This window comes from Hemibagrus wyckioides, linkage group LG01 (genome assembly GCF_019097595.1).
Source record: "Hemibagrus wyckioides isolate EC202008001 linkage group LG01, SWU_Hwy_1.0, whole genome shotgun sequence".
Lineage (NCBI taxonomy): Eukaryota > Metazoa > Chordata > Actinopteri > Siluriformes > Bagridae > Hemibagrus > Hemibagrus wyckioides.
Genome location: NC_080710.1, coordinates 12401215 through 12423296, shown reverse-complemented (window position 1 = coordinate 12423296; position 22082 = coordinate 12401215). Strand labels below are relative to the sequence as shown.

The window sequence follows — 22082 nt, the reverse complement described above, 5'->3', positions numbered from 1 at the left end:
AAGAAGGCACAGAAGTCTGAGCTATATTCATCCCAGTCTCATAGAGTCTCTAATGAAAACAGTGAATCACTTTGATTCTGCCGAAACTGGAGCCAGACATCTGCTGTGTTCCTGCACGGTGATGTCGCTCACTCCATAGTGCTGCTTTAGGAAGCAAGAAAACAGCGCAGGCTTCAAAGTGCTCTGATGTTTTTCAGCAGGATGGTACCAGTCTAAATGTTCATATTAAACACAACAGGCAGCTATGACGTGACACATGAGGCACGTTCAAAGCAACTGTGAAGCAGGAGACCACAAGCACGCGTGACTTATTTTTACAAAACAGTTTATTTTAAAATGTTCTTTACACTCAGTATGACAATGTGCTTGCACAGTACTTACAGTGGAGTGGGACTCCATTTTACACATAAAAAATGTCTTTCAGTAAAGAAAGAAAGAAATAAAATGGGAGGGGGGGAATAAATGACAACAAAAAAAAAAAAATAAAATACAAAACAAAAAAACAAAACAAAACAAAAAAAAAACACCACCCACACACCCCTTTAAACCCAGCACAGAGCTGTGGGAAAGAATCCTGGTTGCTATGGGAGCACTAGAGCTGCTAGCTGCTGGCTGGACTGAGGACTGACCTTATTTGTTAGTTTGGTATTCACATATTTACACAATAAACCACGATCTCCACAGTCCGTTTACAACGTCTCTGCTTATTTAAAGGATTTCAAAAAACTATTTCTCAATATATTCACATATAAAGCAATATAATACATGTTTTCGGAGTGGGGTGGGATTTTAATGCAACTTTTAGCAAATTAATGCAAACAGAGAGGACCGTTCATGATGCTGTTATCGTACAAGAACCCTGATGATCTTGAACGTGAGAGAGAAAAGTTACGACACGCCTGGAAGGCTTCACGTTTACCTGTCTGAAGCTTAGTAAAAGAGCAAGAGAGTTAATGTAAAACAGCAAGAAACAAGTTGATAAAACAACAAATGCTACATGCCTCTGCTCTGAAAAGAGTAAAATTGGCCAAGAGTGGCTTAGAGTGAATGATTAACGAACGTCCTTCACACTTCAATTCTTTAAAAGTTATTAAAAATGCAGCTAAACGGAATGTCCCAGGATCCTCAGCTGTGCTGCAGGAACTGGGCAGTAGAGCCACGCTTGAGCTCAGAGTGAAGACGAGTGCAAAATCTGATAGCCCAAGACCACACTTGATCCCCAAAAACGACCAAAAATCACAAACTCCAGCAGTCCGTCGCACCCTGACAGGCTCGGCTTCCCCGTCGTCTGGTAGTCTTGATTAACAGCTGGTAAGGAAACGCCTGTCTCCTTCGATTAGGACTGCTAACAGAAGCCACCACTGACCGAGACAATTCAAATACGAACTAGGGCAACTGGCAACACATGCAAGCAGATAACGAAGGAAATGGAACGAACTCCCAGTTTCCATGTTCTCATCAGCCATCTGAGGAATGAACTGCTGAGGGTCCTGTGAGCGAACATGAAGCAAAAAAAAAAAAAAAAAAACGTAGTGCAGAGAGGTCATTGCAGAAAAGGCTAAAAGCATACGTGATTTCTTGGGTTAGGGAGAAGGGGAAAGTCTGTGTAGCACCCTATTTGTGCATTTTCTGCACGTTTCTCTGCTTGCTGGCTGCGAGAATTTTCACATGATTATCTTGTCTCCGTGCAGCGGCAGGACTTCCAGAGCAGCAGTAACGACATGGTCAGAGAGTCAGTATAAAAACAGATAGACTAAGAGGCCCCAGAGATTCGCTGGGTGATTTGCTGCTCAATACCTGCGGCACTGAGAGGAAGGAAGCTACTCCACCTCGGTGTCCTCTTTCGGCCGGTAAACAGTCCCAAACTTCTGCATGTATTTCTTAATGTATTCCTTGGTCTTATGTTTAACGTTCTCGTTGCACTCCAGGTCCTCTGGGTTTTTGCAGGATTTGAGCTCCTTGTTCATCACTCCATGAGTCAACTGGAGGAACAAAAATAATTAAACCCATACAAAGATCTGTTAATAAAAGGAAGCGACGAAAAATGATGAAAGGTGACAACAGATGGTCATAATCTAATGTTCGATAGCTACAGACAGACAATAGTGTCACCTTACACTGTATCATGTGTATAAAAAAAAAATGTAGTGTACAATTAAATTCACTTATATAATCAAACTTAACAGAAAAGGTTTCCTAGGAATGTTACTGTGTGTTTGAAAAGTCTGTGTAAGAAAACAACCTGGAACCTGTATGCTAATAAACAGAACACAGATACAAGCACTGGCAGGAGTTCTTAAATTACAGCTTCAGCAAAAAATAACAGAAATAAAAAGTAGCTCTAACTGTCGTCTGGCATTTCCTACTTATTCCATAAATTAGGAAATGTTTTTTGACCCAAATGTATTTTGATAGACATACCAATGATGGCTAAATGTAGAATGTGATTAAAAATGAATTTCTAAAACCCAAAGGTCATTCAAATGATGTGTCAGACTATTCATTACTGCTGTGTTACTCTAGTACACAGTGTTACTTATTAAGAGTGCTAAAAAAATGTTAAGAAAAGCCACCATTTCTATTACCAACACAAAGCGGAATAATCCTTACCTTCCTGGCAAGATGTTTGAAATCTTCAGTGTTGCTAATGCGGCCCAGTTTGCAGTCAGGCTTTCGGTATGGATTAAGGCATTGTACAATAAATTGAGACATCTAGGTATACAGGGGGAAAAAAGCAGCAAGGTAAGGAAAAAAGAAAACAGCAGCTAGCGTTGCACTATACTGTAAGCAGGAGTGAGAAGTATACCTCTTTGCGGAAGACCTCTTTGCTTTTCTTTGCAAGCTCGCTGGAGGTGTCTGCCTCAGCTGTCTTGGTGGAGAACTGTAATCATATATCGAGGTTTTATATTTTATGATGTGTCAGATTATTTCTTCATGGCAAATCCTTAAAACTAGAGACAGATGGGGTCCGTTTGTGTTTAAAAAAATAAAGATTTTCTGGGCAGTAGATCTAAAACAATAAGCAGAGCCAGAAGGAGCAAACAACTTCAATTTTCACTGCACAGCGGTCTATATAAAGGACAGGAATATGATAGATGTGGCAGGACAAGCCCCCAGTGGCCTTCAGAAGTAATTCCTAAAGGTTTATAAATGCTAACAAAAGATGTACAGTGCAAAGTAAAAGCAGTTTCTTTTAAGCTTGAGGCAATGTAGAGCAGTTAAAACACATATGTTCTTCTTCTTAATAAAAAGGGGCTGTCTCTCTTGGGACAAGTCCCAGCTGCTGTCCATTACCATGTGTAGCATCTTCAATTTACCAGAGGACCCATGCAAACCTCAAACCCCAAAGAGAACGCAGAACAATTTATAGTACTGTTTTGGACCGTCACAACTTATAAAGTACTCCTGAAGTGGAACAAAAGAGATCTGATTATTACCTTTGAAGGGTTTTCATCATATGTTGGTGTCCCCAAGTCCATCTCAGCCTCATGCTCCACAGTGGCCTCTTCCCCAACGCCGTCCCAGCTTGGAGGATCCCACTGGGTTTGCCTAAGACACACAGTAAAGTTCATTAGTCATTATACACACATTAATGATTCAGGATGCTACGATGTGATTATAAAATAACGCTCATTCCTATGTTCAGTATTATAAGTGATGGCCGTTGCTGCTTTCAGAATAAAACGTTTTTAGATAATAACCTCTCACAAACTCTATAAACTCTAATAAATGAAATATATTCTTGAATATTTATGATTATGTGAACGTTTGTTCCTGTGTCTGGGTACCAGAGACTGTTATAGTGTGAAATCTCAAGAACTAGTGGCTGAATGTTTATAGGCTTTACTAAAAAATTAACATTGTATCCTGCAGATAAACCGATAATATTTTCTTCTTTTTTTAAATTCAATAGCAAGTACAAGGACTACTTTCAGAGGTGAAGGCAACCCTTTTCTACTTGTTTCACATTTTTTGAATTAGGAAAGAAAAACCCAACAAATAACACGCAGCGTGTTATTACCTTTAGGGCATATACAATGTTTTATTCTAAATAGCCCAAGTTTAAAAGATCTATTGAATTCACTTCAAATACACACATTAGGCATTGGGCATACAAGTATACTACTCATATCTCACATCTAATAAAATAACTAGCACAACTGTGCAATTGTGTTCCTGTGTGAAGTCAGGTGAAAGGTTTAGGAAACTGAAGGTAATGTTTAAGAAACTGTAGAAGACTACCTTACTCTAATATAAAATACGAGTAAGATATAAGCCTGACACTCAGCAGAGGAATTTTATACCTGGTGACTATATGGTAGTAGTAGATCTTCCCCTCAGGATCCCGTGCCACCTTCCAGCTGGGAGGCAGGACAATGGTTTTAGGTTTGGGAGGTGAAGGAGGAGGCAGGTCCATGATGTTGGGTACAATCATTTCCTGTAGAAAGGAAGTGAGAAGTGGTGTTTGAATAAAACTGAAATTAAAAGAACTATTAGACTGATCAACTGAAAGCAATCAATTATAAATCCCTCTTAACAGTGAACTGGGGTTTCTATTGAAAATGTCAACATCACTATGCTCCTATGTCCCAACTTATTCCAAAATCATCAAGGAAATAGTTTACTGCTTTTTGAAAACTCTTAAAACTCTTATAACTCTTAGAAGTCATTTCAAGAGCAGGGGTCCAAACTTATCCACTTATCCACAAAAGGGTCAGTGTGGATGCAGGTTTTCATACTCATCAAGCATAAACCACAGGTGTGACCATGGCCGTGGCTTCTGCTTGGTTGGAATGAAAACCTGCACCCACACCAGCCCTTTGTGGATAAGACTGGACACCACTGCTCTAGATGCTAAAAAAACACTATTACTGCTGTGTGGCCCCACAAATATTCAGCCAGAGGCCTAACAGCCCCCTCTTGTGGTGTCCTGATTGACCTTCATTACCCACCTGCTGTACAGTTTGAGATGTGACTATAGTGGTAACTGTGCCACCTTGCTGGACTACCACTCCCTGCTGGTGACCAGCGTAGACCTGCTGCCCATGCAGGTAGCCGGTGGCTGGCTCAGTGTATGTCTGCATTGACACACAGACAAAAGACAATTAGCAGTAGAAGTATTACGGCATTTAACTCTGTACAAGAAGGGGTCAGTTTTCTTAATTGTGCTAGGGCAATTTCTGGTTTAAATTAAATTAATAAGATGTATATCACTTGTGTGTCAAGCTTCTGACCTGAATGACAGGAGTGTTGGTCTGTGGATAACCTGCAGGAATGCTGTAAATTGTCTGGCATGGCTGGCCTGGGTAGTAGATCGCCGTCTGTGGCTGGGCTGTGTTCGAGTACTGCTGAGCAGGCTGCACTGTCACTGTCTGTTGTGTATTGGGATCCCAAAGTGTTGCATAGCCCTGCTGGCCCTGCACTTGGGCATCGGCTGTCTGAGCAGGAACCGACAGGACAGTGACGCCAGGGTCCTGAGCTGGCGTGCCTGGCTGGACAAACTGCTGTGGCTGGGCAGAAGATGCCAGCTCCAGTGTAGCAGGCACATGTGTCAGACTTGTAGCTGAGCTGGCCTGAGTGGCGTTGGGGGACTGAGCTGCTAAAGTCAGGTCGGTAATAAGCGGCTGAGTAGTCTGATCAAAGGAAACCGTGCCGGCTGTCGTCACACACATAGGCTCCATAGGCGGTGTAGGTAATAGCACCTTGCCCGCATTGGGATTAGTTGGGTCCACATATGTCTGAATAGGGTAACCAGGTGGATAAGTCATGAAACTGGGGCTCGAGGGATAAACAAGAGGATTGAATGCTAATTGTCTCTGTAGCTGCTGCTGCTGCTGCTGCTGTTGTTGTTGTTGCTGCTGCTGCTGTTTCTGGGCTTCTCGCTGAGCCACTTCCTGTTCGAAGAGCTTCCGTCGCTCCTCTGTGGAAAGCTTGGTACGAGCCTCCTTGGTTCGAGATTTCTTACTACTGCTACCTGAATCATAGCTAAAGAAAAAGCCACACAAAATGTCAGACGATATAATTAAGGATTTAGATAGTGTTAAGACTGAGCGTGGTAATGTACGGAATGTCTCACCGGTCTTCATTTCTGCGGCTGCTCCTTTCATATGGAGATGGGTACGGTGGAGAGGTGGAGCCTCGTCTACGCCGCCTTTCAGCGCTACGGAGCAATGACCTGTCAGAGTCTTTGTCTCTGTCCCAGTCTCGGTCCCAGTCCCGCTCTCTCTCCCTCTCTCTGTCCCTCTCCCTCTCCCTCTCACGGCTGCTGGATGGGGTGCGGGAAGTCAGCATTGCCTCCCTGTCTAGACTACGGTCTGTTTTTCAAAATAAAGAGAAATTTGCATGTTAAATTACAAACATGTTACAAAACCTGTGATATAATCATTTTAAACACAGATTACAACACAGTGAAGTAGATAACAATATAACTATATAATGTGGCCATATAAGCAAAATTCAGACATACCACTTGATTCTCTCTCTACCTGACTCTTCTTTGGGATCCTGTACACCTCCTGATTGACAAAACAAATGCAAATCACAAAAATGTTTGTCTCTTTCCAATTCTCTTTTCAACACCTTAAAATACTAATAACAACCCAGATAGCAATTTAACTATTTAATTGCTATTTTCTTTACGCAATCTTGCCTTTAGGTCTTTCCAGCTGTCGAGTAGGCGGGCAGCCATCTCACTGATGTCAGCAGCTCCAATCTGAGGCTCTTGGCTTCTCTCACTTTCCACGTCAGACACAGCCTCCTCCTCATCCTGGGAAGGTGTGCCCACTGCTGTGCCTTCTGTCGCCACTATTCCCAGCGGCAGCACCTCTGCTGTGACAACAGCGGAAACTGAAGGACTTCTCTCCACAGTAACTTCTGCTGTCGTTTTCTCTGCAGAGCTGGTACCAGAACTCGGTGGAATGTTGTCCAAGTTGAGAGGTGAGGCTTCTGGGTTAACTGTAGACTCAGAAGGTGTGGTTTCCATACTATCTAAAGGCGTATTGACATCAAGGGATTCTGTAGGTGTACTGCTGATGGTGGAAGGAGTTATGATGTTTGTGACTGAAGTCTCAGCACTCTCATTCTCTGAGGAAGACTCAGAGCTGGGAGTGCTCTCATCCGGGGGGTGCAAAGAGGGGCTAGCATCTACTTCAGCCTTGACACTGGGGGCATCATGAGGTTGATCTATGACAGGTGCCTGCATTTGACTTTCTGCAGGCTCGGATTCACAATTCTCCTCCATGAGAGCAGGCAGGTTCTCATCTGTCTTGCTGATTGATTTCTCCTCAATTTCCTGCACTTCTGTTTTGTCCTTCTCAACATCCTCTTCCTTTATCTCTAGTTTTGCCTGACTACTCTCCACAGCATCTGAACCTTCCTGTTTCTCTAGCAGCTCTGGGGTCACAGCCGTTTCCTTGCCGTTTTCTCCTTTTTCTGCCGTGTCCGCTGCGACCTCTGGAGAGGGCTCTTCCTCCACCTCCTCCTCCTCTTCTTCTTCTTTACCATCAGAGACCTTACTGCCATCTGAGAGAGCACTATCCAGGCTGTTCTCACTGATTATCTTCAGTCTGCGATAGACAGCACGTTTCGGTGTCTCCCCATCAAGCTCTGGTACCAGTTTAACAGGGGGGCCGTCGGGGGTGTTAAGAGGTGTGTGGGCTCGGGAGGTGCTCTCACTGGAGTAACCGTCCTGCTCTGTAGGCTGGCCAAGTGGATGGCTTTGGGCCCAGCGCTGGATGTATTGCAGCACACGGCTCTCTTCCAGCATGTTCTTAGTAGAAATGGGCAGCACTACCAATGCCTTCATTATCTGTGCGGGGTATGACAAAAAAAAAAATAGGAGTGATTTTTAGGGGAAAAAACAGCTTGTGCTGCTGGACTGTATACCAGATAAATGCAATATAATATTTGGTTTGCCTTATTATTAAAATGGTAAGACAGACCCAGATATAAAGTCTGCACATATACACATAATTTTATTTAAATCAATAAGTAATCAAAACAAAATCCCAAAAAAATAATAAAACAATTACAAAGTACTTTAATATTCTGTGCAGCCCAAGACCATCAAGAAAATCTATTTGGAGCTTAGTGGATATAAATATGTAGAGTGGGTGCATGTGTGTGTGTGTGTCGCTCCATGCACATTTACCTCCATCTGCAGTTTGAGATTATTAACAGAGTTGCTTTTGGCTTCTGAGAGATCCACCATGAATATCCACAATAACGAGAGACCATGATGATCCAAGAACTGCTTGAGGCATGAAGCATTTGTAGTATTCTACACATATAAAACATGGCAAGTTAGACTATTAAGCAACTACATCATCATTGTCCTATAGATAAAACAACAATAATGTATTAATAGTCAATGCTTTAATGTGACAACTACCTGGATGAGTTTAACACAAGTGAGTCTCTGCTCCATCGTTTCCACACGCACCATGAGCCTGCAGAGGGAAACCACTTGCTTCTCATCACTTAGACCTTCCCCGTTCTCTAGCAGAGCCTCCAGCTCCTCATCCACCTGGAACATGGAGATAAACACATACAACATGAGCACTAACGGCCAACACAATAACAATTCCATAAAAGCAGCTTTATCAGTAGCTACTGCTTACATTAACAATGACATCTCATGTGAAAACAAACCAAAGGTCTGTTTGGAAGCTGATCTTTAATTTCACTCCCACTACAGCAGTGGAATTCATGAGTCAAACTTCCTCCAGTGCATATAATTTCAGGAACAGTATATATGGACCGAGAGAGGCAATCAACAGAGCAATCAACATGTTCCAGGTACACAATTGACCCAAATCAGCCCATGTCACTGTTTCAATACCACTGGCTTTGATGATAGATTAGTATGGCAATTATCCAGAGAAAGGAACATGTCTGATTGTGCTACACAGAATAATGTTCAATAGACTGCCGTCATGATGATCTGTTTGGTTCACCTTTGTTGTTTCACTTAAATAGGTTGTACATTGTTAGAGCCAAACCCACTTACTGTAGTCAGAGCACTGACAGCTTCTTTCTTCCGAGATCGCTCCCTTTGCTTCTTTCCAACTGCTGCTCGCACACTGACACGATTCTCTCCACCCAGGAAGCCGCGACAGCTCGGTGCTCCACAGTAGCACTTCTGTGCCTCTTTCCTGCAAGATAAAACATTTTTTAAAAGGAAATGTTATGCACGTTGGACTTCACAGATACAAACAACAAACTGGAAACGTAAAGCAAATGTATAGTGTTACATTGTAGAAGGAAAAAAAAAAAATAAAGCAAATTTACCCATATCTTTGGAACTGGTAATCAAATGTGAGCTCTGTCCCAGCCTTCACAGCTTTAGTGGTGAAGAAGCCAACTCTGAGCTGACCATTCACAGTCCACTGTAGGAGAAAACAATAAGGTCACTGTAGGAGAATAACAATCTTGTCTGAAAAACAAGAACTTCCACATGTACATATGACAAAACGCTACACAAACACTAAGAAAGGAATTAGACTTCTAAGCTATTTTAAGCCTGCTGGTCAGCTTGTTAGTACAACACTGACCTTCTGAGTTTCGCAGTTGGGCTCACAGCTGTGGTTCATAAACCTTGAGCAGTTGCCTTTCAGTGTGGCATCAATGATCTGTAAATGACACGAAAGGAAACTGAATACATTGCTTTCTAATTGAAAGTAACCGAATAAATAATCCAAGTGTTGATGATGGCACGTTTCAGAATGACCAAAAGGCACACCTCGTTATTCTTCAAAGCCATGAAGTAGTAGTGGACGTTCTTGCTGCGAGCATACTCTTTTACCCGTGATTTGAACTCTCTGTGATCCAGAACCTCGCCGCAATACTCCAACACAAATGTGTTCCTGGATTAAATCAATATAAAAGACTTTGAGACACAGCATATCATTTATGATGTATTGGTCTCGTTTGCGCTTGATACTTACGGCTGCAAGTCTTTGGCAGCTCGCAAACCCCAGCCTTTGCTTTCAGTGAGAATTACTTCAAAATCTGCATGCTGCTTCATCTGAAATCGCCGATTTGAGCAATGTACGCCATTTAAGCACCGTGATGAGCTTATGAGAAAGAGAAACAATACTCATCAGTATTTTTTTTTTTATCTCAAAGCTTAACAAAACATGTACAATACATAAGCAAATCTTTAAGAAGTATGAGGTCACACACCATTCAATCATCAGCAGGCGATTCAAACAATCTTCTCCACAAGCCATAACTCCCCGTGCCCGCTCCTCTCTTGAAAGGACACCACACTCGCACTGCATTCGCTTAATATCTCGATGAGACTTGTTCTTCTTGCTGTTTTATAATAGATTGGAGGGTTGTTAGTTATTTACAATTTTTTCCAGAAGACATACAATACTTAACATATACGACAAAGAAAACAATATACGAGTAATAATTACACAAATAAACATTCCAGACAATATTCCAAGCTAGCATTTATTTTTAATATTCTACAAAACTAATAAAATGTAACGGTATGTATGCATTGATTGATCATTTGTTTTCCAACTGAGCTTGGATGCAATGAAAAGACAAATGTAAATCTGAATTTTTTTCTAGGTGCAATACACACGATTTTAGAATTACATAAAACCTTTCATAATTCCAGACTCATTTCATATTAGATTCTGATATTTCTCTGCATATACAAGTTTAAGTATTGCTATACTTATTATACTTAATATTCTATACCAAAGATTATTATACATTAGCCTTCATAACATGAAAATAAATAAACAAACAAACAAACAGTTGTGATTAAACCACAAGAGAGACTGACCGTTCTGTCAGGTAGAGGTTTTCCTCAATAAGATCAAAATACGGAGGCATCTTTTTTTGCTTAGCTTTATCCTTCCAGACAGCAGGATCGAAAAATTCTTTCAGACTAAGCAGTGGCCGCTGAGTTTCTTCTTGTTGTGAGGACACCTTGGTCTCTTTCGTGTCCTTGCAGTTCTCGCGCTCCTCTAAGCATTCTCGCTTAGAGGCAAGACCTGCCTCTGCCTCATTGTCTGATTCTGACTCCAGTTCTGGCCGTCTTTTCTTGGGTGGGCCCCGGCCTCTATGAGGCCTCAGGCTGCCTTCCCTTGGAGGCTCAGAGATTATCTGACTCTCAGCAGTGGCTGTTACAAAGCTGCAATTGCTGCTTATCTCGTTGGCTTGGACAAATGTAGATGATGCTGGAGGATTTCTAGATGGTAGAACAACCCCACTACCAAGTGCAAATGCTTTTCCTTCATAATCTTCCTCATGGTCATTAGTTAAAGAGTCAGGGTGAATCTGGCACATTGACTCATGGCAAGGAGAAGGCACGAGTGTATTGACTGGCATGTTTTTCTCAGAGACATTTGCCTGGGTCCAGTAACCACTATCTTGCCTGGCAAATGCACTTCCTAACTGGGAGGGCTGTTGAGTAGTGTGACTGCTGTCTGGCTGCTGAAATGTGCTGCTGGGCTGCTCGGTTTGGTTGATGTCACAAGCCAGGTTCAAACCATTCTGAGGCCTGAGATTATCTGTGCAACTAAAGTCTCCAAATTGTTCTCTTCCTCCCTTTATTCCATGCCAGCTGTCTGGATTGTCAAGAGACTGGTGACAACCTGACTCAGCTTCTCTATAGGAAGGTACTTGATCAGTTGGGACACAAATCTTTGGTCTTTCTTTGACAGTGCAGGTCCGGTCTGTGTGAGCCAGTGTAGTGGTTGCCTCAGATTGGCTAGTGCTGTCAACCAAGTTGCTCTGGGACTGGTAGGGCGTTTGCACAGAAGGCATGCATTTACTCTCATTAACTGACAAGTCATGCTTGATTCCTTCACCTGAACATTCTACTGGTTTTACTGGAGTGTTGAGACTATTAGGAATTTCACTGTTAATGCTCATATTCAACTCATCTGCCTGATACTTTAGCCGTCCGGAGAGAGCTGAGGGGCTAGCGGGTGGTGTTGGGTGGTCAGTTGTCTCAAGGGTAATAGTAGAATTCTTTGGCACAACCACCACAGAGTGCAGCCGCTTCAAAGAGACCTGTCCGTCATCTGAATCAGAGTCAGATTCGTCAGTTTCGCTTTCCTCACTGTGACTTTTACCATCACAGTTGAACGACTCTTGTGTGAAAGGCTCGTACGAGTCGTCATTGTGCGCTTTGTCAGAATTGGCGGATTTCTGATCAATATGAATAACAACATCTGGGTTACAATTATGTTTCAGAGAAACTTGATTTGCCGGAGACTTGCTAGCTATTTGATCACTAACTTCACTGGTTTGTTGTGTATCAGCAGCAAATGGTTGACCAGGATCACGTTTGATTTCTTTCTCAGAACCTGTTGTTGCTTTGTCGGTCTGCTCGTCCAGCTCAGATTTCAGTGACTCCATCATAGGTCCCTCTTTCTTTGAGCATTTTTCTTCATGGCTAGCATCATTGTTAAATTCTATTTTCTTAACTGAAATGACCTTTTTCACAGAGGAAATCTCACTGTTTACCATCTTTTGGGGAGTCTGAGTTTCTGAAGTGTCTTGACCAACTATATCCCACCGTGATTTTTTAACACGGGCAGACATAGTCGGTTCAGGCTTGATGACTTCATTACTGAGAAGCAACTGGGAAACAAATTTAGTGTTAGGTTTCAAGCATTCTCCAGGTGGTAATTCTTTCACAGAAAGAGTGTCTGCCAATGAACCTAACGAATCCTGCCTGGGGGTGTAGCCTGGATAAGGCGGCTCATTCAAGCTAGAAGAATCATTCATTTTGATAAAGGTACCTACATCTGCCACTTTAGTCTGTGCCTCTTTCAAGATCTGGACTTCTTTTTGAATAAGAATGTCTGTCGGCTTTCCAAGTTGATCATCCGCTAAAGAAACGTCCTCCAGAGTAACGAGACACTTACTACTATTTACTTCACTGACAGATGGACACTTTTCCGTACCATCGGAATCTTTGTTTACACCTTGAAATTCAGCCTGACTTTTTACACTGTCCTTTAGGATAATATGCTGCTTTTGTTGGGGAGAACTGTTTGTTAATTTAGACTGCCTGCTTTCTTCATGTTGGGAACAAACATCCACATTGTTGAGTTCTCCCTGAGACTTGATTTTGTCAGAACCCAAGTGTGGAAGTTCAGCGTTAACATTTACTTTTGCTACTAACGGTCCATCCGTTCCAATACTACTCGACTTTGATTCTGAATTATTTGTTTTTTTAAAAGATGACCTAGTAGAGTGATCTGAGCCATGGAATCGACTTTTCATTTTGTGCTCATCGTCAGAGTCAGAACTCCCACTGGTTTTTTGGACCTTTTTCTCAGACCTTGACATGTTAGTCGAATTGAATGTTTTACCGTGTACCTCCGATTTTGAATGAGAACTGGACTTTTTATGACTGGATTCAGTCTCAGGAGAACTCCTTTTACTAGGTTCAGAGCCACCAGTTCTCCCAGATCTGTCTGTCCTTGAATATTGTGTCCTTTTGTCCAATTCTGATGAATGAGAAGATTTTGAGTCAGATTTTGAGTCTCTGTAGGATTTTGAATGAGAGGATGTCTTCGAATCTCTTTGTGAGCTAGAGTATGTGGAGGATCGACTTGAATCGCTGCCTCGAGTCCTTGGCTTCCTGAGATCATCTTCAGAGTCAGAGCTATCCCGAGATCTGCCATCGCCTCTGGAGCGAGACCTCCTTCGTTCTCGAGAACTTCTGTGGGATCTCCTTTCAGAATCATGGTAATGTGACCTATCTGACCTTGACTGTCTTTCATTTCTTAATCTCTCGGATCTGGAATAGGAAGTACTTGTTCGAGAACTCCGAGATCTAGATCGTGACCGACTCTTGGTCCTCCTTCGGTCAGAGCGAGAAGATCGTGAGGACATGTGTCTGGAATCTCTTTCCGATTTGCATCGACTAGACCCTTTTTCATCCTTCTCCTCTCTCTTATCAGATCTGGATTTGTCAGAGACTTCACTTTTGGAGGTTGAGGACTTCTTAACAGCAGCACTCTGACTATCACACTTTGCCACGCTCTTGGAGTCACTAGACTTTTGGCTAGATGATGTCCGAACAGACCCACCATCAAAGTCAGAACTTGGCAGAATATTGTCTGGCTGATGGACATTTTTGCTGTGTTCAGGCTCAGAATTGCTATCCTTACACTCTTTCCCAATACAGGAGGAATCGGTTGGTCCCTTAAGGCGAGTGTCTAATTCCTCCTGAGTGCTTTCCTCTCTGTTAACTTTTTCAGAACAGTCAGTGACGGAGTTGGCTTGGAACGCAGCCACAGAGGTTTCACCTTCAATCCTTGCTGAAGATCTAATTAAAACTTCATTCTCTGAGGTGGTGTCATTTAAAACAGCACTGACGACAGGACGTTCTTCAACAACAGACACGCTCAGAATCTGTTTCTTAAAATGCATCTTGTCATGTTTCAATTTGGAAGTGAGGGGTACTGGGGACTGTGTTGCCTGGGATTCAGCCTCGACAGAGGGATCAGTTTGCTCATTGTTGCTTTCAGCGCTCTGTCCTGTCAGGTCCGCGGAGGGTAAAATTGTAGCTTGCAGTACAGGAGAAATTTCAGTTGCAGCTTTCTCTGGACTTGGTGGGACAAGGAACACTTTCTGACGTGGCTTCTTAGTCTGGGTGAAGCTGAAAGAAACCTTCTGTCGACCCTGTTCCTCCAGGTTTACTTTAGTCTTTGTTCCTTCAGGCTGAAGATGGTTTCTTAAAACAACTCTAGGAGCAAGGCCTTTAAATATGACCTGCTGTGAGGTGCTTTCAACCTTGATCTGGGGATGTAAAAAAAGCAAAATGTATATTTGGAAATTAGAACAACATTTCAACATCATATTTACCAACAAAGTGAAAAGAGAAAGGTTTACAATAGAATGAGCTGTAATCAGTCAACTGATTTTTTTTTTTTAAGTAAGGAAACTTGCGTACCGAACCATCAAGTGTCTTTTCCCTGAAGTCCAGCAGCAGCAAGAGAAGAAAAAGAAAAAAAAATGTAATTAATATTTTGGTAAGATGTAAATGAGACAAAAAGTGGATTGACATTATGTAAAATGGTTTACACTTTTCTTTACATTGGTAGAAGAATGATTAGTTTCCACACACAGAGGTGATGCATGATACTCTGGCTCTGGTATATTGTCAGCGTAATCATTAGATTAAAAATCATATTTATTACTACATAAATGAACAGGCATGTTTTTTTTAAATATGGCAGTCAGGTATAGAGAGTGAAGAGAGAGACAGAGAGAGAGAGAGAGAGAGAGAGAGAGACTGTGTGTCAATTACTCTATGAGTTGGATCGCTAAGTTCCTATTGCAAAAAATCCAGGAAAGTGAAGCATTTAGTCAGCTCTTATTGCTCACATACTTTCTAACAGTAGCAGAGCTCAACCAGATGTCCAGCCATAACCAAAACAACAGTCTTTTCAATAACGTTGCTTATAAAACAACAAAACGGAATGTTCTACTAAACTAGCTACAGAAATATGTTAAACATAACAGCCGCCGACGGTTTTCTCCTGCTAGTTCGCTTTTACTGAGAAGATAACACGTCCTGTTCCACCATGCAATCACTTGGAATGGCATGCTTTATTCCAGTCCTGAGATTCATTTTCAAGCAGCAGAATGTTATAGACAAAATAAGTCATTCGCATTAAGATCAGCGTCTGTTTGTGATGATGCATGGCAACACCTGGCAGGAGCTCTGCTAAGCTGCCATGACCGATTCACTCTCATCTTCACATGAGCTTAAAACAAATATAATCAGCAACTGATTAGTTAGAATTCTTGCATTAGGGTGAAGATTTCTTACAATAACCCATTTATAGAATTTCACCTACATTACATACTGGTTCAGAAGCCTGTATGATTTGCACACCTAGTCTGGAAATACAGCTTTGCTTTTGCGGTTAAGATAATAAAGTCGGTCATCTAAAGATGTAAGATTTATATTTATAGCTGATTCAGCTGATGAGAAACAGAATATAACCAACTGGCATAGACATATCAGTCATATCTATTGGGCTAGGACTTTTAGTCCTTAGCTCTGTGTTATGTAGCTCTATGCTGTTTTATGTAGCACCAGGGTCCTGGAGAAAGGTTTCATTTCACCATGTACTGCGTCAGCTATATATGGCTGAAATGACAATAAAAGCTTCTTGACTATTGATCATATGTATCTGAGACAACTGCATGGACAAATCATTAGCCTGGAAATCTGGGACAAACAGACTGCATGATAGTGCTAGTAGGTGTAATGAATAGTATAGGGTTAGTAGGTGTAATGAATAGTTAATTGTTAGACAGTATTAATTATCCACCGCTTTTCTACCACTGATTGACCAGAAAAAGAAAAAAAAAGCCCTACCGATTCACATAGCAATTTTCAAGCTTATTTTGCTCAAAGGTTATACGTTACAGTTGCTTCAGGAAACGATTTAACATGTTACTGGTGCTCACTACATCAACCAACGATGCATTCCTGTCATCAGTTATAAATTACAGATAACAGACAGAATTCTTTACGAATCCACAACATGCATGGATACACAGAGACATGAAATAATACAGTCCAACTCTATTATTTCTAACAGCATGTCAGGTAAAAGAAGAAGAAAAGGCTGTGGCTATACATAACCATCTGATTTGCAGTTTCACCCAATTCATTAGTTGACATTAATGTGCTTAAATACATAACTAGCTCATCATAGTTAAATTATTAGTAGGTTGCTAGGCAGCCAATATATCAGACACAGTGGGGCTTTTATTTGCCCTATAGGCTAGCTAATTTATTCTTTTCCCCAATCTCTGTGTGAAACACCTGTAAAAAATATACTTTTAAAATATACTAGAAACTGAAACAATCCCCACCAACCCTGCATCCCATCTGTGGGAAACACTGATGATTTCATTTCTCTTGTACAATGATTTGGTTAATACACATAAATGTAACTTTCAACCTGAAAACAAGAATATCATTTCTCATTAGGAACTAAATAAGGATCCGAGCCAAAAACTAGGTTACATGATCCTCAGAGAATTATTTCTTTTCTGTGACCTTCATAATACACTTCACAGTGACAGATGACAAAGTGAGAGGGTTTTCAGCACGTCTTTGATAATTAATCACTTATAACAGTATAAAATATGAACCATCTATGTATAAATAGATGCTTAAAAATTGTGTCTCTGTAGTGGACTGTAAGCACCTCAAAAACATTTTGCAAGGTCAGCTGTGCTAATGATTTAAATTTATAAAAATAAACAATTTAACCGTTCAAAATTTTTCAGCCTATAAACGACAGGAAAATAAGCAAGAAGCCATAACAGTCCTGAGCTGATAAACAGACTAGGTGTTTCTGTATTAATGCCCATTAAAGATATGTATGCTCATTTCCATATACACCGATCAGGCATAACATTATGATAATATTGATGATGTTCCCTCTTTTTGCTGCCAAAACAGCCCTGACCCGTCATGCACTGTGTATTCTGACACCTTTCTATCAGAACCAGCATCTTCTTCAGCAATCTGAGCAACAGTAGCTCGTCTGTTGGATCGGATCAAACGGACTAGCCTTCACTCCCCACGTGCATCAATGAGCCATGGCCACCCATGACCCTGACGCCGATTCCTTCCTTGGACCACTTTTGACAGATACTGACCACTGCAGACCGGGAACACCCCACAAGAGCTGCAGTTTTGGAGATGCTCTGATCCAGTCGTCTAGCCATCACAATTTGGCCCTTGTCAATCTCGCTCAAATCCTTACGCTTTTTTCCTGCTTCTAACACATCAACGTTGAGGACATAATGTTCACTTGCTGCCTAATATATCCCACCCACTAACAGGTGCCATGATGAGGAGATAATCAGTGTTATACACTTCACTCGTCACTACTCAGAATGTTATATCTGATCGGTGTATAATCCTTTAACAAACAGTTTGACTAATGTCCACATGGCTGACATTTTCTTTGGTGATGCTGCTCTTAGTGTTGAGCAGGACAGCACCAGTCCAAAAACAAAAGAAAACAACAACAACCAGCATATTTAATCATCATCACCATTAATATTATTAAGAGTTAGAATTGATTTTGTTGTAGGCTTTTTTTTACTACAAAAACCAAAGTACTGTTTTGGCCATATTATAATAAACATAGTAAACTGATGTTAAATATATAGAAAGTGAGGGCACTATGTGAGTCAGGAGCTGGTGAGATTGGGGTAAGTGTGCTGCCAGTAAGTGTCTTAAGAGTGCAGAGCTCAAAACTCCTACACAAATCCTTCCAGATTTACATGTCGATTGGCTCATCTCCCATTAGGAAGAAAAAGAACACTCTTTAATAGTATTTTTGAGTGAGAACTTAAAGTGCCTAATAGTTGTCAGGACTGGTAATATAATATAATCTGCAATAAACATCACTGGATCTCATGACCATGAAATATTGCTTAGGTATTAAAAAATACTGTTGTGTCATACAAGCCTAGTGCAGGTTAATCTTGTTCAGAAATGACAAGTCAGGACACATACAAGTAGTATCCGGAAAATATACATGATGTGAAGTCAATTTTGATTACATCGACTTCTCAAAAATGTGGGCCAAATCCAGTCAAACTATACACAGATCAGATAGATATGACATTAAGAGCAGTGACAGGTGAAGTGAATAACACTGATGATCTCCTCATCATGGTACCTGTTAGTGGGTGGGATATATTAGGCAGCAAGTGAACATTTTGTCCTCAAAGTTGATGTGTCAGAAGCAGGAAAAAAGCGTAAGGATTTGAGCGAGATTGACAAGGGCCAAATTGTGATGGCTAGACGACTGGATCAGAGCATCTCCAAAACTGCAGCTCTTGTGGGGTGTTCCCGGTCTTCAGTGGTCAGTATCTATCAAAAGTGGTTCAAGGAAGGAACAGTGGTGAACCAGCGACAGGGTCATGGATGGCCAAGGTTCATTGACGCACGTGGGGAGCGAAGGCTGGCCCGTGTGATCCGAACCAACAGACGAGCTACTGTTGCTCAAATTGCTGAAGACGTTAATGCTGGTTCTGATAGAAAGGTGTCAGAATACACAGTGCATGATGTCATAATGTTAAGCCTGGTTGGTGTATATAGATTACTTCATTTATATTTCTTTTTCTTGCAATCTGAGGCAGTTTCTTGCAAAATGGGGATTAATAAAAGTTCTCTCTCATCTTAACCCATGAACTCATTTATAAGCACCTTTGAGGGCTAGTTTAACAAGAGAAAACCTTGTTGTATGTTTTTTTTTGCTCATGTGTGTGTGTGCACACGTGCGTGTAAGCATATTTGCATAGACATAGACAAACACACCTAAGAAAACGCTCACAAGCGCATTTGCATCATAATACAAAATTGGGTTCATTTGTAAATGTAATCTTTGGATGTTCACTGCTCCAAAAGCACGACTACACATTGTACGTGTATACGTGTACATGTGAATCTGTGATGGTTGTGCAGGAAAGTCTGCACATCAGGTAGCACTGACCCTGGGATTGGAGCATGACCCAAACTAGAACCAGAGCAAAACTGAACTGTAGCAGTGTGGGAACTTGTTAGCAGAAAAGGTGCGATATTATAAGCACATGCACAGCTTATCTTCAAAACAATAAATCAAGAATGAATTCTTTAGAGGGAGACAATGAAAGCAGACTGCCTTTGAAGGTGTACACAGAAGAGAGCAAAAAAAAACCAAAAAGGCAATGCGAGAAAAAAAGTCTAAAGGTAACACTGCCACGTGCAAGTCTTTAAGCTGTGAAATGTCTTTGATTATGGAAACAGCTGATGACTCAAAACAAATACTGAGCAAGCCAACAGTAGAAAATAGTTCAGCTTTAGCTTTGTATTATTTAACTGTCCAGGCATCTAAAATCCTTCACCGATGAAGGACTAGCTCATGTATGGACCTAGATTATAATTTCCCTCAGACAAAACGGTGATAATCACTGTTCTATTTATATGAGCTAAAATAGGGAAACATATAGTAGGACTATTTCTGTATAACAACGTGAAATGGAAACATTAAATTACTTCCAGTCGGAAGCAACATGTAACTCTAACCTTGTTCATAGTTGCTTAGTGACACGTGTGGAGCTTACCTGAGTTCAGGATTCAGCAGTGCATCCATTTTGAGGCAGGCCGAGCGAGGAGCACCTTGATGGAAGCTCCCTCACTGGGATAAGAGCAGCTCAGAGAAGCACGCTCTCTGATGTAATGCAAAACCTGCAGATGAGCGACAACACAGACATGACCCTTTACTTCCGCACACCTTTTTCAATCCTACACTTTCACACAAATTCTCACCATTTCTGACTTGATTACGGCAAGCTTCTAAGACTCAGATGCTAACTTGTTTGCAGTGTTAAATCTTACTTTTGCACAGGGAAAGTTACCTGTTAACGCAGAAAGTCTCAGTGTTGGTGTAATTAGGCTATGGCAAGAGCCAACTTGTTTGTGTGGTATGGTATGGTGTGGTGTTAACCCGGATCTAGAGAACTGTGATACTTGATGATGGGGGGAAAAAGAGAGCTGTTAGTGTTAATGTGAAGATGTAAAGCTGCCTGATGCTAAAATAAATAAATAAATAAATAAAATCTCACACCACCTTAATATGCAAATATCCTGTAAGATCCTGTACAAAAAAACCCAAGGGTAAACAGGTCTCAGGAGAGCTACACACTAAAGCGAGCATGCATATCTGAGAAATCTTTCTGGACGAGGTGTAATCAGTATTTTTACCTGTCCTTGGTCACTGAGGCTACCTTTTGTTTCAGAAAGCCAAAGCCTTAAATGTGCACAAAACGGTGGAGACCTTCAACATTATGCTTAGACGATCGATGCAACAAAAAAAACACACAAAACCCTGGTGAATAGATGCTCGTACTGATGCATACTACATATCCAATGTTTTTCTCTCTAATGAATACAGAGATATCCAGTGCATAAACATAATCCCAGGTGGACAAATAATGTAGATTTAGCTGACGCTAACCCGCTATCTATTCAGATCGGTTGTTGTGAGCAGGACAAGGGCGTAGAAATGTGCTTGGTTTAAACAAGGCAGGCCACAAGAATAACCCCAATAAACGAAAAGACAGGATGTGGGGGATGTAAAATTTACACCGCGGACCTGAGGCCTAACGGCTAGGCCTTTTCTATCCGTCCGTGTTAGCGACAAATAGACTGCAATGTCTGATCTATTTGGACGTTTTGACTGGACGCCATGGTCGTGTTGTTCGGTGTGATCGAAGTGATCTGAATTAAGCTTTAACCCACATACTTAGTTATGTTTAGTTAAGCAAATACGGTGCCATTAACCAGTTATGTATGAGGTTAACGAATGCTAAAAAAAAAACAAAGTCGGCTAGTTCACTACTGATAGCTACCTGTATGTTTTTCTTTGCGTGTAACTTAGTCTTTATTTACTTCGCTTTAAGTAGAGAAAAGTGGCTTGTCCTGATCAATGCATAGCCTGTGGGTTTAGTGTGATTTCTGAGCTTAGAAGCATAGCAGGCGTGGTAAACCAGTCGGATAACGAGAACTAGTTAGCTCGCTGGCTGACTAGCATTGTAGCTAGCAAGGGGAACATTCTGTATGTTTGTGTTCAGAGTACAAGTTAACGAAATTGTTAAAAGGCGATGTAAACACCGAGAAAATACTCACTTCGGACTCTGGTCTATTTCAGGTAAATCCCCCATCGTCGACACCAAGAGTGGCAATCTCCTTCGGTTGTTTGATAAACATCCACCATCAAACGTCAAATCCACACGGGATAGCCAGCTAGCCTTCACCGAGCGCTCGCCAGCTAGCTGGCTAACTGTCCTCAAAAGCAAGTCGTCCTACGTATTAAGTAGATGCGTTTCGAGTTAAATTCGTTTAGAATTAATTGTATATGCAAGTTAATCCAGTGCAGTCCATGAATAAAGCCGGGTTTTGCTTTCGGTGCACTTTCTTAGCACCACAGAGCATGTCGTGAAAAGCAACCTCCTTTTGCTTCATGGGTTAGTGAAGCGGCCAGAGCAAGCTCACACTATTCGATACAATGCACCGG

At 41.4% G+C, this 22082-nt stretch overlaps 1 protein-coding gene across 1 annotated transcript; it reads right to left on the bottom strand.

Moving 5' to 3' along the window:
• Positions 1–308: 308 nt before the first annotated feature.
• Positions 309–22030, bottom strand: setd2 (SET domain containing 2, histone lysine methyltransferase). The gene is made up of 22 exons (XM_058391657.1): positions 21695–22030; positions 20131–20254; positions 14936–14957; positions 10802–14781; positions 10183–10314; positions 9945–10073; positions 9740–9863; positions 9552–9629; positions 9289–9386; positions 9008–9152; positions 8390–8524; positions 8150–8278; positions 6650–7807; positions 6467–6515; positions 6077–6314; positions 5235–5985; positions 4953–5078; positions 4305–4438; positions 3438–3549; positions 2807–2881; positions 2611–2712; positions 309–1982 (listed from the first exon to the last, which is right to left on the bottom strand). Exons 2-22 carry the CDS (start codon positions 20157–20159, stop codon positions 1821–1823), a joined length of 7908 nt encoding a protein of 2635 aa, XP_058247640.1. The 5' UTR covers positions 20160–20254; positions 21695–22030; the 3' UTR covers positions 309–1820.
• Between the last annotated feature and the right edge of the window lie 52 nt (positions 22031–22082).

What these genes read in the sequence shown, in the direction of transcription:
- setd2 (XM_058391657.1), bottom strand. Translation starts at nt 20,159, where the DNA reads ATGGATGCACTGCTGAATCCTGAACTCAG. An exon ending in CCAACTGCGAAACTCAGAAG is followed by an intron (nt 9,387 to 9,551) that starts GTCAGTGTTGTA and finishes TTTCTCCTACAG; the next exon opens with TGGACTGTGAATGGTCAGCT. An exon ending in ATCTCAAACTGCAGATGGAG is followed by an intron (nt 7,808 to 8,149) that starts GTAAATGTGCAT and finishes TACCCCGCACAG; the next exon opens with ATAATGAAGGCATTGGTAGT.